Source organism: Malaya genurostris, chromosome 1, assembly GCF_030247185.1.
Source record: "Malaya genurostris strain Urasoe2022 chromosome 1, Malgen_1.1, whole genome shotgun sequence".
NCBI classification, from domain to species: domain Eukaryota; kingdom Metazoa; phylum Arthropoda; class Insecta; order Diptera; family Culicidae; genus Malaya; species Malaya genurostris.
The window spans coordinates 159165624-159191735 of NC_080570.1; the positions used below are offsets into that span (position 1 = coordinate 159165624).

A 26112-nucleotide genomic window follows, 5' to 3' on the forward strand; every position below is an offset into this window, starting at 1 on the left:
GTTATTTTTTCATTCGAATATTTATTGGGATTGAAATAAAACAAGTTCTATTAACGGTACAATTTGGTTTCCTCCATTTCTCAATAGATGTCGCTAGAGGCAAACGCTGATTGAAATAAATTGATCAGAAATAAGTGTCTTAGAAATAGGTAAGTTCTAAAACGGTTCGTCTCACTGCATGCCGTTCTACCGAAGTGACTTTATCGAATGAGTTTATTTCAAATTTATAATTTCTGCCTGGAAATACAATTGTCAGAAATGGTTTAATCCATTATATGTCAAACGTATGTCGTAAGACAAAATTTGAGAAGCCGTTCGGTGTCTAATCATCTCGAAACAATGCCCATCTGCATCTTTTATTACTTGTAACAGTTCGGCTGAAAAGTTCGTATCGTTTAATAGAAACACACAATTTTTGCCAAAATTTGTTTTTATTATTCAACATAATTGCCATCAGAGGCGATACAGCGATTATAGCGATCTTCCAACTTTTCGATACCATTTTTGTAGTACGATTTGTCCTTTGCCTCAAAATAGGCCTCAGTCTCAGCGATTACCTCTTCATTGCTTCTAAATTTTTTACCAGCGAGCATTCTCTTGAGGTCTGAGAACAGGAAAAAGTCACGGGGGGCCAAATCTGGAGAATACGGTGGATGAGGGAGCAATTCGAAGCCCAATTCGTTCAATTTCAGCATGGTTTTCATCGACTTGATGAAACAAAACTTTTTTCTTCTTCAAATGAGGCCGTTTTTTTTAAATTTCGTCCTGCAAACCCTCTAATAACGCTATATAATAGTCACTGTTGATGGTTTTTCCCTTTTCAAGGTAGTCGATGAAAATTATACCATGCGAATCCCAAAATACAGACGCCATAACCTTACCGGCCGATTGTTGAGTCTTTCCACGCTTTGGGTTCGGTTCATCGCGTGCAGTCCACTCAGCTGACTGTCGATTGGACTCCGGAGTGAATTGATGGAGCCATGTTTCGTCCATTGTTATATATCGACGAAAAAAATCGGTTTTATTTCGATGTAACAGCTCCAAACACTGTTCAGAATCATCATTTCGTTGTTGTTTTTGATCGATTGTGAGCTCACGCGGCACCCATTTTGCACAAAGCTTTCTCATATCCAAATATTCGTGAATAATATGTCCAACACGTTCCTTTGATATCTTTAGGGTGTCAGCTATCTCGATCAACTTCACTTTACGGTCATTGAAAATCATTTTGTGGATTTTTTTCACGTTTTCATCGGTAACAGCCCTTTTTTGGACGTCCACTGCGTTCATCGTCTTCGGTGCTCATATGACCAGTACGAAATTTTGCAAACCACTTACGAATTGTTGCTTCGCCCGGTGCAGAGTCTGGTTCTCGATGAAATGGTTTTCGGTGAAATGTACTATCCAAAACAAAAATACTCTTGTGGCGTTAAACCGTTTTTTAAACGAAACGCCATAAACGGATAAATAACAGTCATCAAATGGCTTCCGGCGAAATGGTTTTTTATTTGAAATAACTACTCTGGAAATGGCATAAAAAACGGTTTTCGGTGAAATGGATTTCGACGAAACGACGATAAATTTCGAGAAATCATCGATTCAGAAAAAAAACCGATCTCTTTTTCTACGGAACTGCTCCAGGAGAGACGGGTTTTTGATGAAACAACTTTCTGTTCTTTCGGTTCTCGGTGAAATGACTAACTAAAAAGCTGATTTCGATGATTTATTATTATTATTATTTAAAAGATATTTTTATTCAGGCCTATTTGCGTACAAGCTTTACGTGGCCGATCTCGTCGTCACCCTTTTTCTAGAGGGAGAGAAGCTTCCATTTCCCTCCTGCGAGGATTGAGGGGCACTTCGTTCGTGGTTCGTCTCGTCATCCATTGCCGCATCGATGGTATTGTTGTCGATTTCCGTCTTCTTTTCGTTGCTAGTTGCTGTAGATGCGCCTTGTTGAACATTGTTTGCAGTTGCTGGTTGGTTAGATGGTAAGCTGTTAATTGCAGCTCGTGTACTTTGTTCTATAGGGGATACGTTGGATGGTTTCATTGAAGGGGATGCTTCCCTGTTGTTGGTGGCTGTCGCAGGTGTACTGGGATTACTTGGGATTGGTCTGAAGGAAGCACCGTTGTCCTTTGGTGTGGTTGTCTCCTTGTCCAGTTTATCACATGACTTACCGTAATGAACAGCTTTTTGGCAATATTGACATGTGGCCATCTGATTGTCATAGGTAACAAATGATTTGCACGGGATTCTTGTATCTTGAACGAAAATCACATAAGAAGGTATAGCCTTCTTCAAGTGTATGCGTAATAAACGTACGCCATTTAGAATACCGGGGAAAAATTCTTCCACTTTTCTTTTTCGATAGAGAGAAATTAAATTTTGAAAAGGCGCCTCATAGTAAAGTAAGTCGTATTCACGACAAAACTCGATTCTGATATTGCCACTTTTTCTGCTGTAACTTCTGTAATTATCCAAAAATATTAACATGGATGAATATTTTTGCACGAAATCCCTTAAATGTATCTGGATTCTTCTTTGTATCAAAAATATCGATCAATGCTAACATCGCACTATGGTTTGAAACGGAAAATTAGCGTGACAAAAATATTTTTTGGTGTCTTCACAAAAGTTGTTTGTTATCAAATGGCACTCCTTTTGATATAAAATATTACTAGGGTGGTACTTATTTAGATTGAAATCTGAAATCTAACTTTCTTAATTGAGCTCAAAAATGATTTTATTGTACAATAAAGTTGCAGGAATCTTTATTTTGAGCAACTTTGTTGAAAAAAGCACCTCTCTAGCTTTTCATTTGACCGAGTTACATCAATTGTCCCGGGTAAGAGTAGGGTGGCTCCCGAAAATTCGATTTTTTTGTTCTAACGTTTTTGTGAAACGTTCTATGGAAAAGTTGTCTTCAGAAGAGTTGTTGAAATCAATATTGCGCATAATTTTGCTGAGTAAAGCTTTTTCATATGAGCTACCAGTAAAAAGTTATGATTGTTTTTTCATCAAAAGCAAGTCAACCTTCAAATATCAAAATTCATTAGATGACAGATCGATAAAAATGTATCCTATGCGGCTACTGAAAGTTCATAATATAAGTAAACATTTAAGAGAAAATTGGGAGGGTGTTTTTCTTTTAACTCATTTAAATTAGTCTTAAAAATACCTTGATTATTTGAAATTGTTCAGCATTAACCTTGAATTAATTAAAATTGTTCAGCAAAAAATTTATTTTCGGCTGTAGTTTTTGTGTATCTCATTTCTCGAATGGACAATGTATGGAACACTTGTAGGGCTTGATACTATTATTTTGCTGAAGGAAATGTGAAAGTTCATAGGATACATTTTTATCGATCTGGCATCTAATGAATTTTAATATTTGAAGGTTGACTAGTTTTTGATGAAAAAACAATCATAACTTTTTACTGGCAGCTCATATGAAAAAGCTTTACTCAGCAAAATTGTGCGCAATATTGATTTCAACAACTCTTCTGAAGACAACTTTTCCATAGAACGTTTCACAAAAAAGTTAGAACATAAAAATCGATTTTTCGGGAGCCACCCTACTCTTACCCGGGACAATTGATGTAACTCGGTCAAATGAAAAGCTAGAGAGGTGCTTTTTTCAACAAAGTTGCTCAAAATAAAATTTTCTACAACTCCATTGTACAATAAAATCGTTTTTGAGTTCAATTAAGAAAGTTAGATTACAGATTTCAATCTAAATAAGGACCACCCTAGTAATATTTTATATCAAAAGGAGCGCCATTTGATAACAAACAACTTTTGTGAAGACACCAACTGCAAAAAACTAATATTTAATAGTAAAAATATTTTTGTCACGCTAATTTCCCGTTTCAAACCATAGTGCATCGTTTTCTAATTTTCGGTTTTAAAGTCGTCCTGCTCAAACAATGCAATGCGTATTTCTCCGCGTATTCAAACTCATAAAACGTACAGTCTTGTTACAACATTCTGACCATCTGCCAGAGATTTACCTGTTTCGTGTTTTTATTCTACGGAGTCGGTGAATTCTTCAATTTCTCGTCGATACCGTTTACCTTCTCGAAAAAAAAAACAATTTTATTTCGATACCAATACACCCTCGAAGCATGATTCATGCTTGAAGTACCTGACACTCGCGGTCAGGTTAAGACTCATTCCAGTCTAACACCTAATCTGTACGAGTTTTTTTGTTACCTTCTTACGGTGAGAAATAAATCGTGAGCGGGCGAAAATAGCGCACTGATTGGTACTTCTTTGTGGAGACCGCCCGACTGGTTCTGAAGTCGCCTGCCTGCCTGTTGCTCTGCTGGAAAAGCGCGGCATGATTAATTTGAACGGGGTCGATTGGGATTGGAAGGGTTGAGGAACTACTCCCCCGGGCTCAAAACTATTACCAACTACCACCACACGTTCGTTCGAAAGCGCACCAGCCGGATTTGACAGTTGCGCTTGCTGTCAAGGCGGTGGCGATGGCAGCAGCCGCAGAAACAGCAACAGAATGCCGCGATCTGTAATTTTCTTCCGCGCTCGTTCCACTGCCGCACCGAGGCGACGACCGACCGTGACGGGGTGGCGCAGTGTGCCATGGGAAAATATCACCATGCCACCCGCTAGCAAGCAAATGCGCCGCAACCGAACGAGAGTGAGAGGGAGTGGCTCGGCAAGTGCATCGGTTCGTTCGCGGTTGTATTGTTGCCCTTATAGCTCTCGTAAGTTTATAGCGGTTAGGTTAGGTTAGGTTAGGTTAGGACTTTTCTACAGAATGTGCCATATTATTATGGTTATTTCGATGACTGAGCTCGATTGTAGCCGACGGCAGTGACAGCCGCTGCCGGTGACTGTCTCGCTGACAAGTGCACAGCTTAAGAGGATATTTATGACAACTACTGTGGTGTCCTCGTTTCGTCGACATGATAAATTCTTGCTGTTTTAGTTTCCACGAGTTGACCCTAATCTCGACAGGTTTGTCACTTCGTTTCAGTCAAGTCTTTCTGAGCTAAATTAGTTCAGCTTCTAATAAATTCTGTTCCTAATAAATCACTTCTAATTGCACCTATGCATCGGTTTAATAATTTCGAATTGAATTTTATTGCCAACGTCCGTCATTTCAAACCCCATAAAGTCGTCGGTCGTCAATAATAATAAAGCTGGCAATTGAATGCCGTTTGGAATTTTAATTGCAAAAATTAACCGGCCAAAATTCAGCTCGACAGTCCCTGCCCTGCCCTGTCTACCGGCGGCATTCGAACGGAAACGTCAGCCATTGCACAGTTGTTTGCCATATTTTAGCAGTAATAGCGGCGTTCTTGTGGGGTTGCCGGCCGTCCGACACAATCAATCGATTCCCGTGGTTTCACAGCAGCACATCGTCGGGGTGTAAAATAAATCCTAATTGACGTCGTTTCTCTCATTAGGTGTTTAGTAAAAGTTCACGACACGCTCATCATCCTTCAATGTCACTTCGCGCCTTCGAATGGTGGTGATATTAATCGTTTTACCGCCGTCGACATGCCGCCAGCCGCCTCAGTACTACCAAAATCATCGCCATCATCATCATCATCATCAGCTCCGTGGTGGTGATCGTCAGTCCGGTTATCGTTATCACAATCAAAGCAACCCGGGACCGGCCGTTCATCGAAACTTTTCATCGGCGGCCACCCAAACCGATTCTGGTCGTGTCTTCCAGAGACAGAATCCAACTGTCCTCTGTTCTCCAGTACGAACCGATCGAAATAACAACATCGACAACAAAAATAGTCGTCAATATAAACGCTCAGCAAATTATCAAAATAGTAACCATAACAACAGCAGTCGAAAGGGATCCACGCCGCCTACTCCGGCTAACGCTAATCCCAGCAACTGTCGGTACACGTCTCGAGTAATTATTTCCGATGACTTTCCACAGGTCGACATCCGGTCGGACGATAACGAAGTTGAAGCGGTCAATCGGGAAGGTGAGTACGATTCTAGATTATAGACTTTTTTTCGTAGATTTCTATGACGTTTTGTGGGAGGGTAGTTAAATCTAGCCTTGGGGTGAAGCCAGAGTGGGCGCGACACGCGACGCGATGCATAACGCGAAAGTTTTCCAATGATAGCGAGTGTCAAAGTGATATTAGCAATAAAACAATAGAAGATAATTTTATTGATATCAAAGCACTACTCGGAGCAGTTTTAACGGAATGCTCAAGTGCTGGAGATTTGAAAACATTAGAAATTTAATTATATTCCTATTCAATGAAAAGAAAATTCTGATCAAAATGAATTGAAATCAACTCTTATTTAAGCCATCTACATGCTGTAGTGTTAATCGCCTGCAGCTCTATCCAAAGTTGTAGCTTGTTTTGCAGAATGCAAATCTTTCTCACGTGACAATGTTTTTTTTCTGTAGTAGTTTCAACTTTCGTAGTTCTATTTCCAAAACGTAGTGCCGATTGGAATCCAGCTTCTTAACATTTTCAACTAAAAATTTATGGAAAATGTATGAACTTTTTCCATCGACATAACCCGAAATATTCTCAAAACTCATTTAATGCACTTTCATTGATTATACATGCCAGTAATTTCTAATGTTTTCAAATCTTCAACACTTGCGCATTCCATTAAAACTGCTCCGATTAGTGCTTTTATATCAATAAAATTATCTTCTTTCGCCATTACGAAAAATAATTTAGGAAACCTTTGGTCGCTCGTTAATCGCATGAAAAACTGTGCACGTACTGCTTCGTTGTTTGTCGCACCGAAAATCGCTTGTCACTACGCAACGCCTCGTGTTTACGCTGAAATACATGTTGATTTTTTGCTGTAAACAAATGAATGAAATACAGAACTTTAATGATCGCATCGCATCGCTTCGCGTCGCTTGTCGCTTTCTCTCTGGCTTCACCCTTAGACTGTGAATTATTTCACAAATGATTTTAACTTTTGGTTAAATGTGACAGTCGATCCGTTATCAAAAATAACCCTGCTCGAGAGTATGGTTATTGTTGACAGCAAGGATGCCAGGGCCTTTTTTTCAAAAATCTGTGATCAAGCCAAAAAACTGTCAGTGCAAAATCTGTGTACGTTTCTCGTAACATAATAGCTGATCCGATATTTATTTTCTATCCGTTTTCCCTTATAAACTGAAAACTTTTTGGTGATCAATTTCAGCGATCTGTGTCATTTCTGAAATCGGTGCAGAAGATTGGAAATCTGTGAAACACAGATTAATCTGTGAAACACAGATTGATCTGTGAACCTGGCATCCCTGGTAGACGGTTCGATAGTAATTTTCCGACACTGAGAAAAATCTTGTAAAAAAAGCGCAAGTTTCTTATCTCTAGTGAAAATTTACAATCTATTTTTATATTTTCAGTCAATGAAAATACTCCAATAAAAAGATTTTATGTATTTTAAAAATGAGAAACAAATGACAGTTTCAGAAATTCTAATAAAAAAACTGTACTATTTGTAATGTTTTTTGAATCGAAAAATTCTTATTTTTTTAAGACTAGATTTGGTTTGTGTTATGAAATTTTTATCAATATATCTTCTAAGGCTGTGAAGTTAGTTTTTCACAAAATTTTTCCTACGTTTTCCATATTACGCTTCTGCTCTATCCAAATAACTCCAAATCCTTCCGTCAAATTTTGAACTGGGCCGTGCTTTCACAGCCTCAGAAGATATATTTGATAAGATTTTTACAGCACAAACAAAATCTAGTCTTAAAACTTAATAATTTTCTGATTTTCATAATTTCTTATTTTCGGAGAACATTAATAGCGTAATGACAGTCAGTCACTCTTCACAAATAAGTGCTCAAATCCCAACCTTGAAAACATAGGGTCGAACTCAAATGGTTGGAAATTCGTATTTAGCTCTAACAATATTAAATGTTTTTTATTATTAAATTTCTTTATATTCATATTTCTTTACAGTTTATGGGATTCTATTAAAGTGATGCATTACTATCTAAACTATTTTAGTAGCATGTAATAAATTGTTAAAAACATTGTGATGATTTATATTTTATTTATATTTTTCGACCGCAAAATTTTACTATGAATTTAATTTTTTTTTTCATTTAAAAAATATATAAACCCCTTGGTTTAATCGCTTCTTAATTTTTATAATGTTATAATGTTTGCATACTTTGTTTTTCCAGAATTAATCTAGATTGTCTTTTGAAAACGGCCAAATTTCTTTAATCATTTTTTTTCAAATAATTACAGTCGAAAAAGGACAAATCCTACAAAAATGTGTTCTGCTAGTAATTTTTACAAAATCAGTCAAATTTTTGAATAAAAATTTTGAAAAATTTTTTATCGTGCCTTACACTGAAAAAGTTGACTTTAAAAATTTTAAATCGATTCACAAAAAAAACATTTTTGATTTTGATTATATTTTGTCCCAAAATAGGTAATTATGTTCCCTACCAACCGTTTATAAATTGCATGATTTGTCAAAAAAAACTATTTCTTGTTCAAAAACTATTTCTTTTCCAAAATGAATTTTTCATCTAATATCTTTTCATCGAACTACACTAAACTGAAAGCCATTATCTTCCAAGATTTAATCCAAGATGAAACTCAATTCGTGAGAAAATTACACCGACTACCCTATTGCTAGTTAATCGATATTAGCAGAAAGTATAAGTACTGGATTAGGAAATGTTTTTTGATAGAAACTCATGTTTTCCTTAAAAATGTTCATTCAGGGGTTAGTCAAATTTTGTGCTAGAGCACATAACCGATTTTGATATGTTTACGTTTCGTCTTTGACTTTTGCATAAAGCAGTTCAATTTGAACTGCTATGCACTGATGAGACAAAGACGAAACGTAAACATATCAACATCGGTTATGTGCCCTAGCACAAAATTTGGCTAACCCCTGAATGACCAAACCTGCATCGGCCATAAAAAGTCGAAAACACGTTTTCATTCGGCACGTCAGTATAGACATCGCATTTCGATGCAAGGAAAAAAAAGTGTTCTGTAAATAGCAGAAATTTTACGTCTGCTTAGCGGTTCAAATTGAAATGCCGAGTTTTGCATAAAGCAGTTCAATTTAAACTGCTACGCACTGATGAGTCAAAGACGAAACGTAGATATATTAAAATGTTCCTCTTGCAACATACATTGGACAGGAAAAATAATTACCGAAATTACGAAAATGAGTTTTTTTTTTTGTAAAACAGCTTTAAATTTTGTAATTCTTTTTTATAATGAGATTCGATTAGACGAATTTCGAACCAAATCGTGTTTAAACTTCACTGCTCTCTCTCATATTTAAATGAAACTTTCTTGATGTAGACACTGTAACAAAAAGCCACATTTTTACAAAATTGATCTAGAATGTCTTTTAAAGGGTTAGGCTACTTTTGCACTATTTTTTTTTTTGAAAAAAAAACAATCGAAAAATGACGAAAACTTTTTCTTATCCAGCTTTGATATGATACTTTTTACTAACTAACTAGCAATTGGGTATTTTTGGGTACTTTTCTCACATATTGAGTTTTATTGGAATCTTGGATGATAGTGACTTTCAGTTTAGTTTAGTTTTCGATAAAAGAACACTGAAAAAAATCAGTTTTGACAAGAAAAAGTTTTTGTTGGAAAAAGTTTTTTTCTTAAAAGTACCCATATTGCTGTTTTTAGGGAACATCATTTCAACGAAATAAACATGTTTTTTTTTTGTAAATCGATTTTGAATTTTTAGTCAATTTTTATCAGTGTAGAACACGATAAGAATTTTTACTTGAAAATTTGACTGATTTTGTGAAAGTCGCTAGTACAACACTTTACTGTAGGATTTGTCGTTTCTCCACTATAACTATTTGAAATAAATTCGGCCCTTTTCTAATTTTGGAAAAACAAAGTATGCCAAGTAGTTTTTTGCTAGTGAGTCTACACGTTCAGAAAATTTCATTCAAATCTGGGAGGGTGCTGCCAACATTTGTTCGAATTGACACGAAATTCGTCTTTGATAGCATGCATGATCAATATTTTTTAAAATTATAAGTTTATTAAAAATTGTATATATATTTTTTAAATTTTATGGTTTTATAAATTTTAATTTTTTTTAATTGTATAATCCCTTGTATATTCAATATTTTTAAAATTTATAGATTTGTTGTAAACTGTATAATTTTTATTCATTTTAATGATTTTGTAATTTTATGAATAATGAATTTTGAAATTTTTAAATGCGGAATGTTTTTTTTCTCCAAATTTTGGTTTGAAGAATTTAATTTTTCCTTAAAATTTTGAATATTTTAAAATTTTACGTTTGGTGTGATTTCTTTTTGAATATTCGAATTGAAACTTTCAAAAATGATTGCAGAATATTCAGAATACACAATTTTCATAGTTTTGTGTAGCTCACAGAAATTTTGAATTCATCAACATATTTGAAATATCCAATTTCAAATGTTTGAAAATTATGTGAAATAGTGTCATGGGTAAGACCGTGGCCTTTCACGCTGACTGTTCGGGTTCGGTTCCCGGTTCCAAACACATAGGGTCACAAACATTACTCTGAATCGAGAAGCGAATAAATATGAGTCGAAATCTGTGACAGGTTTAGAATTCAGTTGCAAAATTCAGGTTCGGAATCCAGATCAAGAAAACAGGTCAAAAATTTAGTTCTAGAATTATGGAACTTCAGAATTTAAATTCTGAATTCAGTTGCAGAGTCATAGTTTTTAACTTTGAACCTGTTAATCTGGAACTGCAATCTAAAACTGAAGTGTGAAACTAAAATTCAGTTTCAGAAATTTACAGGCGATTGCTCGCCACGACGTCCGAAAGGCGAATGAGAGCACGGTCTGAACGTTTGAGGCTGTTGTTACTGATATTGGTGGAAGCTTCTCACCACGACGTCCAGTTCCGTCTAACGCACTAGAAGAAATAAACGATTTTCGATCAAAGTTTACGATTTATACGTGTCCATTAGAACATCGAGAGTAGATCATATGTGCCTGACTACCTCAAAACCATCGTCGCGGGTACGGAAAAGGCAAGCAAGAGTGATGAATTTTTCTCATTGTTTCCAAAAATTTGAGAAAACTTAGTTTTTGAGTTATTTACGGTTATACCAAACAAATTGCTGATCATATTTCTGATGACATGTGAAAATAATTATGTTGCTACGTTTAGTACAACTCGAGATATTCACGATTAATTTCTACCCATTCTTCCAAAGGGCGAATTTTGAAAAGGTCTAAACTGATTTTTTCAGTGTTTTTTTTTTATCGAAAACTAAACTGAAAGTCATTATCATTCAAGAATCCAATGAAACTCAATTTGTGAGGAGATTTCGCAGATTACTCTATCACTAATTCCCCGATATTTGCACAAAGTATCAAACTGGACAAGAAATAATTTTAGTTTAGTTTTTTCCTTGACAGTTCGAATCTTGCACACGATTGGTTGGAGAAAATAATTACTTATCTTGAGACAAATTTAATCAATATTAAGAATGGTTTTTTTTATTTGTAGATAAATTTTAAATTTTTTTAATTGATTTGGAGAAAAACTTTTCACCCTAAATTTTTTCTGCGTAAAATGTAAAATAATTAGATATTTTTTTTTGTATTTGAAGAATTTGAATAATCTTGTGAAATTTAAACTTAGTTCTAAATCAATTTCAAATTGATTGCACTTCACTCCAAAGTTGTAGTAAATTTTATTTTTAGCAACTTAGCTGAATAAGCCACTTTCCTAGCTTGAACTTTGACCAAGTTACATCAATTTTTAAGACTTATTTTATCTTTTTTTTTTGAGTTTCGCCTTCGGCTCATCATTGCATCAGCAGTTTATATTGAACTAACCACCTAACGCCACATGAACTAGCCACCTAACGCCACATGAACCACTGAGCAGACGTAAAGTTAATGTTATTTGCAAAACATTTATTGCACACAAGTGCCATGTCTAACGTGCCGACAGAAAACGAAATTTTTCAAGAATTAAAATCACCTTTTTCGTTCTAACTTTCTAGTGAGCTGTGCTACGAGAAAGTCGTCTTCGGAAGGGTTGTCAATGGTTTAAAAGGAGCCCTACAAGTGTCTTTTATATTACTTTTTTCTAAAAATGATGCATAAAAAGTCTGGGTTTCCAGCAATTATAACACCTTTCTATAGAGAAAGGCAAAAAGCTACAGCCGAAAACAGATTTGGTGCTGAACAAATTGAAATAATTTATTATTAAGAAGATTGATTCGATTGAGTTTGAACAAGTATGATTTTAAAATACACTGAAGTGTTTTTTTTCTGGTGTAATCTAAAAAAAAAGATTCTTGAAATAAAATTGGGACTTTTTTCAGATTTTTTTAAATGTCAAATGTCTTAGAAATGCATGAAACGTCTCTAAATCTGGTGTAATTTTGAAAAAAATCGACAAGAAGACTCAACAAGGAAAACGTATAACTTTGAAAATTCTCGTAAAAAAACCGTGACAATTCGAAAATCCGCGTAACTTTGGAAATCTAAGTAAAAAAACACAGAAAAAACCGCGTAAAAACAACTGAGTTTAGAACAATTATGAAGCTTGATTACTCTTCCAAAGACAAATTTCGCGTAGAACAGCTAACAAAAAAAGTTTGCACGAAAAAAGTGATTTTCGAAGAGACATTTGGCGTGGATTGCTGTGATTTTGCACTTTCGAGCAAAAGTGCAATTTACGTTGTTTCATTGCCATTTCTGCTCGAAAGTGCAAAACCAGAGTAATCCACTCTATCAGTGTTTTTCAATGAAAAACGCAATATGTTTACTTCTAAAAATCGATGTAACTCGATCTAGTACTACAATCTCAATGTGATATATATCTTGAAATCCACCTGATAGTCCTAAAAAAAACGATAAAGTTTTCGTTACGTTAGGTTATCATTGGATTCTGATTTGATTCGATCGATTCGATCAGAAAGGGACAGAAGAATGGATAGCTAACATTGAATAATCTGATAAAATTGCCATCGAAATACTGAAATCCAAGCGGAAATGTCACCACACTATCAACGCTCGCTACCCGCTAGTTCTTTTATTGCTAGCACGCGGCATGACAAATGCAAAAAAACGTTGTCTGTCATTGCTCACATCAATCACAGCAGTCATGTTTATTTTCATAGGCAGATTGATCCCAAGCAGCGACAATCTAACCTGCAAATCGCTTGATCTTGTTTCGTTTCTGACGGGGCAAACAAAAGCGAGCGAGTTTCCTGTGGTGAACTATTTGTTTGTTTATTCATTGGTTATTGTCGGTTGCCTTTTGTTTGCACTGTACTTAAGAAGCCGGTCACCCACGAATTTTAAACCAAGTATTCGCAAGAGTTCAAAGTTAACTACTTTACCTTAGCGAGGAAGGTTAGGGTTTTCTGTTTGACTAGTCGTTCAAATCCCTGGATGGCTGAAAGCTTTTCTGTCACCACCCAGTAAATTCGAACATCGGACGCATCGTGCACGAAAGCTTTTGATTGCGTTTCGAGCTTACATAGTGTATCGGTAGAACAAAAGAGTGAAGATATACCAAAGCAGAGAGCGGATATCCAATACTCAGGTGATGAGATATATCGGGGTTGGATTTCCAACCTCAAACATAGGGCCAGAGTTTTTCTGGCCCTAAGAGGCGAATGACCTAAAGGTTAAAGCCTCCATGATCGAGACAAAAGAATGTTTAACACTCTTGCACACCCTATCGGGGAGACGTCGGCTCGAAAATGCCTTGTTTGATATTTCTTCGCTTTGTTTCTCTAGCGATACATAATGTAAACATAAAGCTTTTTTAGGTCGACGCGATTGATGCAAATGGTGCAGAATTGTCCGATGACGGGCCGATCGAAGCGCTACAATCGGCCCTATATCGTGCTCAATCGGTCCGATAATCGGCCCGATGATCGGGCCGATGCGGGTCGACAACATCCACCGGGCATCCATGGCCAACTTGAACGAATCATGCTGGCGTCGCTCTGACTATATATGGTAGGTGTGCGACTGTAACGTACACCGAAAAGCATACCTTTTGGCGCATTTTAGTCACACAAATGAAAAGTCGTGTTGCGTTGCATGGGTAAGCGGTATGTCACGGAGACAAACCATCGAAGTTGTTCCGTTCTCTTTACTAATAAGATCAGTTATTTTAGTGAATAATACAAATTTTTCGATTTTTTTTGCATTTTTCCGCAAACAACAGAGGAAATCATCAAAAAGCGCAAAACTGAACTGACCACAACGCGCCAAATCGAGACCCGCATCAAGCGCCAGCTGGTGTTCGAGGATGGCAAAGTCATTGAAGATTCCGGTCCGATGGTGTCCACCAATACCACCGAGGACACCGACCGGCAGGAGACGGTGCAAACTGAGGTAAACGAAGAAATCAGCAGCAGCAGCAGCATATATTGTCGGATTAATCAACGATTCTGTTTCCAGCACCGTACCCTGGGTGATCCGGAGTCGGCGTCGGAGGAAAACGTTACCAGAACGCAGGCCGTCGATTCTGGTGGGACACCGGTTCTCGCCGCCGGAAACGATGGCCCGCAGAAACTAGTCAGTGACGGTGGCGGCGGCGGCGGCGACGATAGTAGCAATAACAGCAACAAACCAAAGATCATCAGTGCCATCGTGGCCCGGCCCGATGGACTGCTGAAGAACACCAAGGAGGAGGTGGAGGTCTCCCGGGAGGAGACCAAGGAGTGTACGGTTGTGGCCGAGCGGAAGCATTACGGCGATTTCACCGATGATGTGAGTACCGATTGTTATTTGCTAGCCTTGTTTAGAGTTTAGATTCAATCCGAAAAATTATCTTCAAGCTGATTGCTGCTCAATCGCGATCTTCGGTCGATCGATCGGTTCAGCGACCCCAGTTGACCCTAATGTGGGTCAATCGTTTGTTGCCTACTGATGTTCGGATTCCAGTTTGGGGGGCTGGCCGGTTTTTTTTTTCCACCTTCTCAGATCGAGCGAACGACGATGATGGCAGAAAGACCTAATTTAGCATTTTTCGTGCCATCCGTGCCAAATCCCACTCGCCCCCGCTGCGCTTTTGCCTTGACGTTGATGAAGGGGGACATGATTCGAGATTACATAACTGCATCGCTCCGGTCCCCATTGCCAGCCGAAAGAGAGTAGCACAGATGTTTCACCGCGCCGCGGGGGTTGTCGATTCTTTTTTCTTTTCTTTTTTTTTTGTTGATTGCCCCCTGGCTTTAAGGTCCCTCCTAGCGCTGTTGTCGTCGATGGCGTAATGATGTGGGACCTAGGGATTAGCTTCGTGCTGCTGCATCAGCATCTTTGCCATTTTTTTTTGCTGCTCATTGCCTGACTTACTTTCTTTTGCGAGAAGCTCGAGTCCGTTTCAATATTCTCGGTTTGATTAAATGTCAGCCGCACATTTTTTTTACGTCTGAGCAAGTTCCCGGATTCTAAGAGAAACGTTCTAACGTTTCGAGTCAGATAAAAAGATCACATCTCAATCAGATCTCACGGTGGTCTCTGCAAGTCATCCGTGAGCACGGACTTCCCGCTGTGAATGGGCTCTTGAAGATCTTTAACGGAACGTGGAGTGAAGTGGAGTTGCTTTGTGTGTGATTGACTCCATTCTGGCAGTTTTCGTAGCCGTAGTTCATTTTACCAAAGCACAAAGCCGCGCAATTTTTATCGCCATTTAATACCCTAATGATGGTCGTTCCGATAAGTGGTATTAGTGGGATAAATGTTTTTTTTTAGTTAGACCGTCAAGTGATCTCTTCCTCTCTTTCCACGTCGATTAGCTTCTCGTCGTCATCATAATTAGCAGTTCTATTGTTATTAACACCATTTCCTGGTTTGAAGAATGAGTATTATGTTAAATTAAACTATTCTATGCTTCCTTATTCATTCCTCGATCTGCCAGTACTTTGCTGATTTTTTCTTAAGCTAGAAATTGTACAAACCTGTTCTCACATCCAAAAATGTCTCAAAATTGTTTGTAAATCATGTCTTTATTGTGTTCTAAATGCATTGAAAGGGGAGAGTTGGCATCATTGTCGATTATTCGGGGAACGTTTGATCAATGGATCTATTTTTCTTCGGGTAAAGCGCTAAGCTTAAGGCGCGCGCGTGAAATTTATAACCGTGAAGATATTTCTTGCGATTGTGCTTAACTAGGACGTATCTTTTTATGGTTTAGACGGCGAGGAGAATTCATTTTGAACAATTCTTGAAATTATTACAAATTATCCACTGCAATAATCGATTTCCAGTGCAACACATGTCAATCACAAAACGTGACAAGTTATCATTTCCAAGTTCAGAATCTAGTTTCAGAGTTCAGAATCCAGGTCTAAAATTCGATTTCAAAATCCAGTTGAAGAAAACCTAGATCTTAAATTCTGATCCAGGATTATTTCTTCTCACGCATTGAAGCTATTAGTTGAGTGAACTTGGCTCACACGACAATGAACCAGTGCACAAGTCTCTAGAGGGGAATGCTCGTTCATGCGGCTTACTCACCAGATCTTACGGAAATGGATCACCCAGTGTTTAAACATCAACGGCAATCCGTATTCGAATTTAGACTTTTAGAAAAAAGGCTTCCAAATTCACAATTTTCTTTGGGTTTTGCCATTCTTTTTTTTTTTTGCTGAAAAACCCGAAGATTTTTCTCCCCGCTTAATTTGTTCTGAGAAGGCTGATCCGATTAAAAAAAAAACTTAGGCTCGTTTGAAAGCCACTCTTGGGTTGAGAATCAAGATCAAAGATCAGTGAGCTATTGCTTCCGGAGATATAATCGTAAAAATGACGTTACCGATGAAACGTTTTTTTTTTTTCTTTTCGCTCAATTTTTTCGGAGATGGCTGTGCCGATTTCTACAATCTAAGATTCGTTTGAAAGCTTCTGTTGAATTATGAATCAAGTTCGAAGATCAATTAGCTGTCGCTCCCGGTTCCGGAGATTTAATGGGATAAGTGACTTAACCGACAAAACGCGTTATTTTTTACCGCTCAGTTTTTTTCAGAGATGGCTTATCCGAATTTAACAAGCCTAGACTCATCTGAAAGCTACCGTTGAATTTTGGATCAAGTTCGAATATCAAATGATTGTCACTTCTGGTATAAGTGACGTAACAGACAAAACGTTTGTAATCTCTCTCCCCTCAGTTTTCTCGGAGATGGCTGAGCCGATTTCTACAAGCTAAGGTTCGTTTGAAAGCTACTTTTGGGTTCTAAATCAAATTTAAAAATCAATTGGCTGTTTCTTTCGGTTTCGGAGATATAATTGTATAAGTGACGTAACCGACATAACGCATTGTTTTTTTTTTACCACTCTATTTTCTCAAAACCACTGAACCGTTTTAAACAAACCTAGGCTCGTTTGAAAATCACTTCTGTGCCCTTGATCAAGTTCTAAAATTAAATGGTTGTCACTTCCTATTCTGGAAATATGATATGAACATGAACTTAGCGAGGCACCTCTCGCCGAGGATAACGCAAATGGGCGAATAATTTGTTGCTTATTTGTTGTTAATTAGTTACGATAATTTCGAATTTGTTGTTCAATTCATTTTTTTCAGTACTTCGCTAAGTTCGTATAAAGTTAGCGAAGACCCCCTTTCAAATATTTGAAAGGGGACCTTCGCTAACTTCATATGAACTTAGCGAAGTACTCAGAATTTAAAGAATTGACCAAGAAATTCAAAACAACCGTAGCTAATTAGCAACAAATAAGCAACAAATTATTCACCTATTTGCGTTATCATCAGCGAGAGGTGCCTCGCTAAGTTCATGCTCATAGATATAATCGTAAAAGTGACGTAACCGACAAAACGCTCTTTTCTTTTCGCTCAATTTTGTCGGATATGGCTGAGCCGATTTCTACGAGCTAACAATCGTTTGAAAGCTTCTCTTGAAGTTGAAGTTCGAGGATCAATTGCGTTGCGTTGAATCACGCTTTTGTGAAATAGTCGAAACATTTAAATGAATTTGTCAAAAATCTGCTAAAATTCGAGTCAGAAATTATCTCCATGAAACAAAAAACATGAACTTAGCCAGGCACCCTTCTCGGCGATGATAACGCAAATAGTTGAATCATTTGTTGCTAATTGGTTACGATAGTTTTGAATTAGTTGCTCATTTTCTATTCATTGTTTTAAGTACTTCGCTTAATTCATATGAAGTTAGCGAAGCATTTCTCCTGAATAAACTTGAAAACAAATCGAAACCTGGTGGACAATGTGTTGCTTATTAGTTGCTAGTTAGTTACGGTTGTTTTGAATTTCTTGCTCAATTCTTTAAAATCTTTTTCGGGTACTCTACTAAGTTCATATGAAGTCAACGGAGCACCTCTCATAAATAAGCTTGAAAACAAATTGAACCCCATTGGATAATTTGTTGCTTATTAGTTGCTAATTAGTCACGGTAATTTTGAATTTGTTGCACAATTTTTTTAATTTTTTTCGAGTTCATTACTAAGTTCATACGAAGCTAACGAAACATCCCTCCTAAATAAGTTGTAAATTTGTTGTTTACTAGTTGCTAATTAATTACGGTTGTTTTGAATTTGTTGCACAATTTTTTAAATTTTTTTTTTGCACTGCGCAGAGTTCATATAAAGTTAACAACCCCGCCCGCCTCCCAAATAAGTTTGAGAGCAATTTGAAATAAATTCAAAATTTCCGTAACTAATAAGGAACACATTAGCAACCACCTGTCCACTGGATTTCGATTTTTTTTCAAGCTTATTTAGGAGGGGTGGCCCGGGTTGGTGGTTCAATGCATAGGGCGCTGGTCTTACAAGCCAGTTGTCGTATGTTCGAGCCCCGACCTGGAAGGATTCTTAGTGTCAGTAGGATCCATAGTACTAGCCATGCAATGATTCTGTACGCTTAAGAATCGGCTGTGAAGTCTGTTGAAACAGAAAGGCCAAATTCCACAAAAGGAATATAATGCCAGGACTTTGCTTGGCGTCGTTTACTTCATATGAACTTAGTGAAGCACTCAAAAAAAAATGAACTAAAAAAATTGAGTAACAAATTAAAAATTATCGTAACTAATTAATAACTAATAAGCAACAAATTATCTACTGAGTTTCGATCTGTTTTCAAGCTTATTTTTCGTTAACTCCATATGAACTTAGCGAAGTGCGCGAAAAAATGAATCAAAATTGAACTACAAGTTCAAATCCACCGTAAACAATTATCAACTAATTATCAACAAAATATCCACTGGGTATCGATCTGCTTTCAAGCTAATTCAGAATATAAACTTAGCAAAATTCTCGAAAAAATACACTGAGGTTTTTTTAACGGATTTCCGAAGTCACGCGATTTGTGTTTACGCGGTTTGTGTTTACGCGGTTTTCTGACACTTTAGTTTACACCAAATCAGATTCGGACGTTTCTTGTAGTTATTGTCAAGTTAGTCTCAAAAAAGATACGATGATATACTGAGCATATGGAAAACAGTTTAATATTTTTATGAAGATTTTTATCACGAACCAGCTGATAGTTAGGAACAGAACTTTTTTTACAAGTCTACTCAGGCAGAACTATGCTCATCCCTCACGCATCATTGACTAGATTCTTAGTTAGTTGACTACGTTTCAAACAAAGCGCCATATCTCTTTTGTTTCCGGATCTTTGTTTTCTTCAAATCAATCAATATTTCGGTTTAATAACAATTCGCTAATATATTAAAAAAAAATGTCTGGCAAGCAGTTAGTAGTTATAGAATCTTTTCTTCAAATAAAATTACTTCCGGACGAGAGATGAAAATCGAGATGACAACTCCATTTCGGTTTAATAACAATTTTCAAATATGCTAAAAGAAATATAATGTCTGGCAAGCAATTAGTAGCTATAGGAGCCAAACTACCATGAAAATGTGAGTAAGGTAAAAACAAATCATTCTGAAATGTTATGTTTTTGTGTACCGTGTACCGAGAATCGAGTCAAACCGCAAAAATTTACGACCTAACCTCAACAGCAGAAACCTTGAAGTGTTGGTCGTGCCAGACTGAAAATTGACCTGACAGGTTGAAATTAGAATGCTGCAATTAACAGGACCTACTAACTACTACTACTACTACTACTACTACTGACAAGTGCCATCAACCTCAGAATAACCCTGCGCACCTCAAGTGCACTCAACCAAACTAAGTGGCGAATACCGACTTTACTCGGGTTGTTTTGTATGGTTTCAACCGGCAGCTCACAGCGAAGTGCCAATGAAGTTATTAAAGTTTGTACTGGAATGTGCTCGGATGTGGCATTTTTTTTTTTTCATAAACACACGTTGGCTCTAATGGTAATTGAGCTTCGAATAGACCGTTTATCGACCCGATCCGATCTGATCCTGCCACGAACCTATTGATGTATTCAAATTGGTTCGAGTTGGTCTTTTACGTGGTGAAAATCAGTCAATTAGACTCTTATGGTAATAAACCTACCACCATTTTGCGCTGAAATAGCTCATAACACCAATCAACGGAGTGAATTAAATCATCTTCATTGCGCGTTAGGTCGGTATTTTTATTTCTCCAGTCGACATGCAAGCAAACTAACGTGAGACGAGGTCTCGATCGGTTTTATGATGGGAAGATGGGTCCCCCATCAGAAGATCACCGGTCGTGTCGGAACAAAAAGCTGGCAGAAATGGTTTACAAACCGAACCAGCAAAACGCAAAGGTATTTTTTCCTCGTTTCTTTCACGCAGAAACCGTGCAGAAGTTGCTGCTGATGCTGGGAAATGATGAGATCAAAGTGTATCTCTCTATGTAACCTGTTTCTGATAATGTTTTTTTTTCTTGCTACGATCATTTTACAATGTTTGATCGGTTGAAGAATTGACCCACGCAAGAGGTTAGGGTTCCCATCGTCAACTGCCTCAGCACAGGCCCGAAACGAAGCCAACCCTAGCCAACCGAAAAGGGCGATTCTGTGGGGCCGATTGGGGAAGCTCTCGTGAATGTCGAACGTTACAAACGCTGTTGCACTACAACCGTTTGCTGCAGGGAGAAGATGCGAATCGAAAGATACGAACTAATGGCCTGTATGAAGGTAGAAAAGGTTGGAACGTTCCCGACCGCTTATCTCTCTCTCTGTGAAAACCATGCTTCGACGAATGCCTATTTGCGGTAGTTGTTGTTGTTGACTTATATTTTTCTCTACGTTTCTGCGCTTCAGGGTGTAATGGTTATTATCACTAATTATGACTTTATACGGAGTTGCTGTGACTTCTGCAGTCGAGATAGTTTTGCTTTGTTTTTATTATTTCATTCGACCGACAAATCGATATGGCTTTTTTATGAATCAATCAAGCAATCGGAAAACGAACCGGGACTTGGATCGGAAAATGTCATATCCTGTGCATACTTGCATTGCACAGCTCACACACAAACGACATAATTGTATCAGAACTTAGAATATCGATTTCAATAAAAAAAAAGAGAGGAAACTATGGTCTGGGAAGCTATTTGTGGCTGCGGTAAAAATTCGTCACATTTCATCACATCAGCTTCGATGAACAGTGAAGTATACATGGAAGCATGCTTCAGTCGGTGTTGAACAGTCGTTCGCACCGCACGCGTATAGCTCTTGGTTCCTGGAAATTTTTTCTGGCTACCTAGAGTTTCATTGATTCAAGGCTTCAGTCTTTTTCAAGGCTACCTGAATCACTAACAGTCTTTTTAAAGACTAACAATTAGTCAGCCTTTCTCAAGGCTATACAAAGAGTGATATTCTAATATAATCAGTTTTTTTTAAGACTAAGAAATTAATCAGCCTTTTTTAGGGCTAGCTACCACAAAATCAGTCTTTATCAAGACTTTTCCAAATTAGGAGTCTAATCGAAGACTAATTTAGCCTGGTTGATTTAATTTCAAATTTCATTCAGTTCAAAAATGCCTGCGTCCAACCGGAAAGGCAACAAGCCTAAGGCTAAAAATAATTCAATACGGAATAAATCACAATCCGTTATTCAACATTTTTCTAATAACATTCACGATCTTCTAGAATCTGAATGTAGAAATAAAATAAAAACGAACGGATTTCCCTTCCGTTGATTCTATGCCGTCTAACAATATTTACGAGATTCTTCCTGAATCCGATTGTAGCGACATAGAACAGAATTCTTCAAAAATTCCCAAAATGGACGCTTGTCGTTCTGGGAAGAAACATCAATCTATGCCACCAGTGACGGTGATGATTTCCGACTTCAAAGCATTCCGTACTGAGCTTTCTACTTTTCTCCCGGAAGTAAAAGTCTCATTTCAAATCGGACGAAGAGGAGAATGTCGAGTCTTGGTGGATGGATTGGAAGATTACGAACGTCTTATTCGATATTTGTCCGAGAAACTTCATAAATTTTATTCATATGATATAAAATCAGACAGACCCTTCAAGGCTGTCTTGAAACGCTTATCGAATGATCAAAGTACTGATGAAATTAAAAATGAACTAAAAGAATTTGCTTGGTTTTGCCCCTTCCCGAGTACTACTTATGAAAAAAGAGCGAATGGTACTTCTAAACCACGCTCTGGAATTTCCCATGAACTTTACCTAATACACTTCAATCGAAGTGACGTAAACAATTTGAAAACTTTAGAAAAAGTACGTTTCATTTCGCACATTAAAATTCATTGGGAACATTATAAACGGCATAATCGTATTGCAAAACTAACGCAATGTCGTCGTTGCCAAGGCTTCGGGCATGGAACCGAAAATTGTCATATGGATATAAGGTGTTTGAATTGTGCTAAATCGCATTCGAAAGACGTTTGTCCAATAAATGTAACCACTGATAAATTTTCATTTTCAAATTGCGATGGAAATCATAAATCCAATTATTTGAAATATCCTGTCAAGGAAAAAAAATTAAACGCTCGTTCGCTTAGACAACAAGTCAAATCAACGACCTTAAATTTACAGAACATATCTGAAAATCAAAAAAACCGTTACAAATGCCACGCCTAATTCTTCTAAGGCACTCCAAATATCAAGGGGAACGTGTCATTTGAGCCAATTTGTTCTGATTCCTGATTCCAATTCGTCTTCTAACGAAAACTAACGACAGGTAGATCGACCTCGTCATCATCTTCTTCTAATGACAGTTACGCTTTGGTAACAGGTAGACAAATACCTCTTAATTCTTTTAATGTAAATAATCAAAACACAGAAACGCCTTCCAGTTCATCTTCTAAAGAACACAACAGTTCATGAACAGTTCCAGTTCATCTTCTAAAGAACACAACTAGTGTAACAGGTAGATTTCTTCCGTCAATGCCATTCGCTTTTTTAAACGAAGACGATTTATGCGATATAACTGAAAATAAAATAACCTACCTACAAGATGGTAACAACCAAATCATGTATATAATAGGACTGAAAAGTCACCACTTGTGGCTGAACACCCAATTTAAATCTTAATAATTTAATTTTAACTCATATTCCAATAAATAGTTATTAAAAAAAGAGAAAGCAAGCTTATAAAAACTACACATGATTCGATACCCAATTTCCCACAGCCGAAATCATTCAACAGTTTGAAAAAGACTGGAAAAAAGTATTAAAACTTGTTGTCAAAAAGTCTGTGCTGATGAATGAATAACGTTCGCAAGAAGGTGCTAGCCTAGATAGCAAACATTGAAATACTCATTTATTGCGCTAGTCTAATATTAACAGTATATCCTATACATATTAAAGATCCAAAACTTTTGCATTATGTCAACTGAAAATAAGATGCGTCCATACTTTCGGGGACAGTCTTCATATGAGCATTCAAAGCCTAAATACAAATTTTACTCCATGGTCACATCTCTAGCTTAGAGCAAATCTTAAATACATATGGAAGAGTCGGATGAGTCGTCGTCCTTCCGTAAAGTACGTGAAGCGTCAACCTTTCCTCTCTTTTATGTTTACTGTGAACGATAAGGGTATGGTCGACCAACAATGGTAGTTATCATGCTGTAGCAGATGTTCAATCTGCTTTCCCAAAACCTAGTGACGTGAACGTTATTGCCCTAAGAATACAGGGTGTGGTAGGAAAAATTGTACGCACTGTACAATTACTCAAAAACAGAGCGAACAGAAGTCCTTTTCATTGAGTTAAAACATACGAAAATGACGAAAAATATTTGTCACTCTCAGCTTCGTTTGCTAAATTCGAGAACGAGATCCATGTTCCGTCAACAACAAAAGCGGAATAGTAGTTTCAAAACTGTATTCTTTGTTCAATAAAACCTTTCAATTATTTTCGGTTTTCAGTAAAAAATGTATACTGTGCAGTATCGATATTCACCAGAAGCTTCGAGAATTCGGAAAATCGGTTTTTTACATTTTCTTGTAGTTTAATATGGACTTGGACATGGACTCGCATCGCTCATTAAAAAAAAAAATAAACACGTTTTTCTGAAAACCAATTTTTCGAAGCCCGTGAACATGATCCTGAAAAATTTACGGAACCGATTCTTTTCAAACTTGGAACATACTTTTTTGGTATAAAATGCAGCCCCCCCCCCACGTTTTTGAATTTTTTTCCATTTTTATATAATGGTAGTTTTTCACCTCAAAATTGGCAGAAAATTAAGTGTGAGACGCGTTTTTTGCTTAAATATGTCAAGAGCTGTGAAAAAAAGGCGGCGAATTACCGTGTTCACCGCGCAACGTGATTCTCAACAGAGGTTTTAGAGAATGCTCTCTTACCATCTTATTTTTCAATATTAATATATGGAAATTTAACCAAATTTACTTTAAATTTTGCCTAAATAAAACTGTTTTTTGATTCAAATTATCCCTTACTACCCCCTTAATACAATTTAATAGTCTTTAAAAGTAATAAAATTTTGCATGGTTCTTAGAATTTCCAAAATTTACACCATTTTCGGAAAATAAGAGCAATTTAATGATTTAAACATTAAGTAGTTAGATGTAAGTACTAATTTAAGTAGTTATTAGACATACCTAATTGAAAAAAAAACTGCTTTAATCTACGTAGTAATGCAATATATATCACAATGGAATTCTTCAAAATACGAGATTTGTTCAAAACGGAATCGCGAACTTCTGTTTAAACTTGATGTTTGAACATATGTTCAAACTTAAGCTCACGCACTTGTGTACAACTTCTGCGTACGATGTTCAGATTTGTAGCAAATCTGGGTACAAGCCCGTGTACAAGCTTGAAATGAAGTTGCACAACACTAACAAATTCTACATTTTGTGAAACATTTGTTTGATTTTCGGAGTATCAAAACTTCTCAAGATAACGGAAAGGCGGTTGGGTAATGTCAGAGGCATAACCGGATGGCATGAATACGAATAAAATGGTTGGTTCAGTTTGGCGCATTTGAATTCTGAAACCGAATTTTGAAACTGAGTGCTAGAACAGAAGTCTGGACCTGGATTTGGAATTTGAATGTCGAATCTGAATTTTTAAACTCAATTTTGATGCTAAATTCTGAAACTGAATTCTAAGCCAGGCCTTGGCTACTGAGTTCTGAAACTGAACTCTGGAGCTGAATTCGAACTTTGGTGTGCACTGAGCTCTGTATCTGGATTCTGGTCTGTAGCTTTTATTTACAGAATTCCAGGAATTTCCTGAATGCAAACCAGAGTAGTTTATTGTTCATACAAAACTGAAGAACAAACTAAAAATGCTCTTTAGTATCGGTCCCGAATTCAGTTTTCAAATTTCTGTTCCAGAACTTAGGTCCAGAATACAGATCCAACATCCAGGTTCAGAATCAAGCTTCAGAATCTGGAATCTAGAACTGAATTCTGAATTTTGAATCGGAATTCTGGACAGGAATTTTGGAACCGAATTCTAGACCTGAATTTTACGTTCAGTATTCCGTTTCAGAGCCAGAATTCAATGCCACGTTTCGTTTTATCAACCCATTTAAATTTTGACTCCAGAACTTGATTGCAATTTATCATCGTCACGAACCAAACAAAAAACAAGCAAAGAACAAGTTTTCCCACCAACAACCACAGCCGCCAACATATGAAGATAAGGGCCTACTAGGATGTGTTCCCACCAAAGTAGGCCGTTCTTCTTCGCTTCGTTCCAAGTCGCCAAATTTCCTTCGCAATCGTTCCGCAAGCGGTTTGGATCGGTGGTTTTGGTAACTCTGGAATAATAACA

At 37.0% G+C, this 26112-nt stretch overlaps 1 protein-coding gene across 4 annotated transcripts in view; it reads left to right on the plus strand.

Annotated features, from left to right (window-relative positions):
* The window catches only part of LOC131426469 (uncharacterized), a 152638-nt gene that overhangs the window by 60259 nt on the left and 66267 nt on the right, over positions 1 to 26112 (plus strand). For 3 of the 4 annotated variants that reach the window (XM_058589219.1, XM_058589220.1, XM_058589221.1), the window contains exons 2-4: positions 5436 to 5975; positions 14190 to 14359; positions 14426 to 14737. In XM_058589219.1, coding sequence (XP_058445202.1) covers positions 5495 to 5975; positions 14190 to 14359; positions 14426 to 14737 — 963 coding nt within the window. In that variant the 5' untranslated portion in view covers positions 5436 to 5494. The remainder of the gene's footprint in view (positions 1 to 5435; positions 5976 to 14189; positions 14360 to 14425; positions 14738 to 26112) is intronic. The other variant, XM_058589222.1, reaches the window with a different exon arrangement.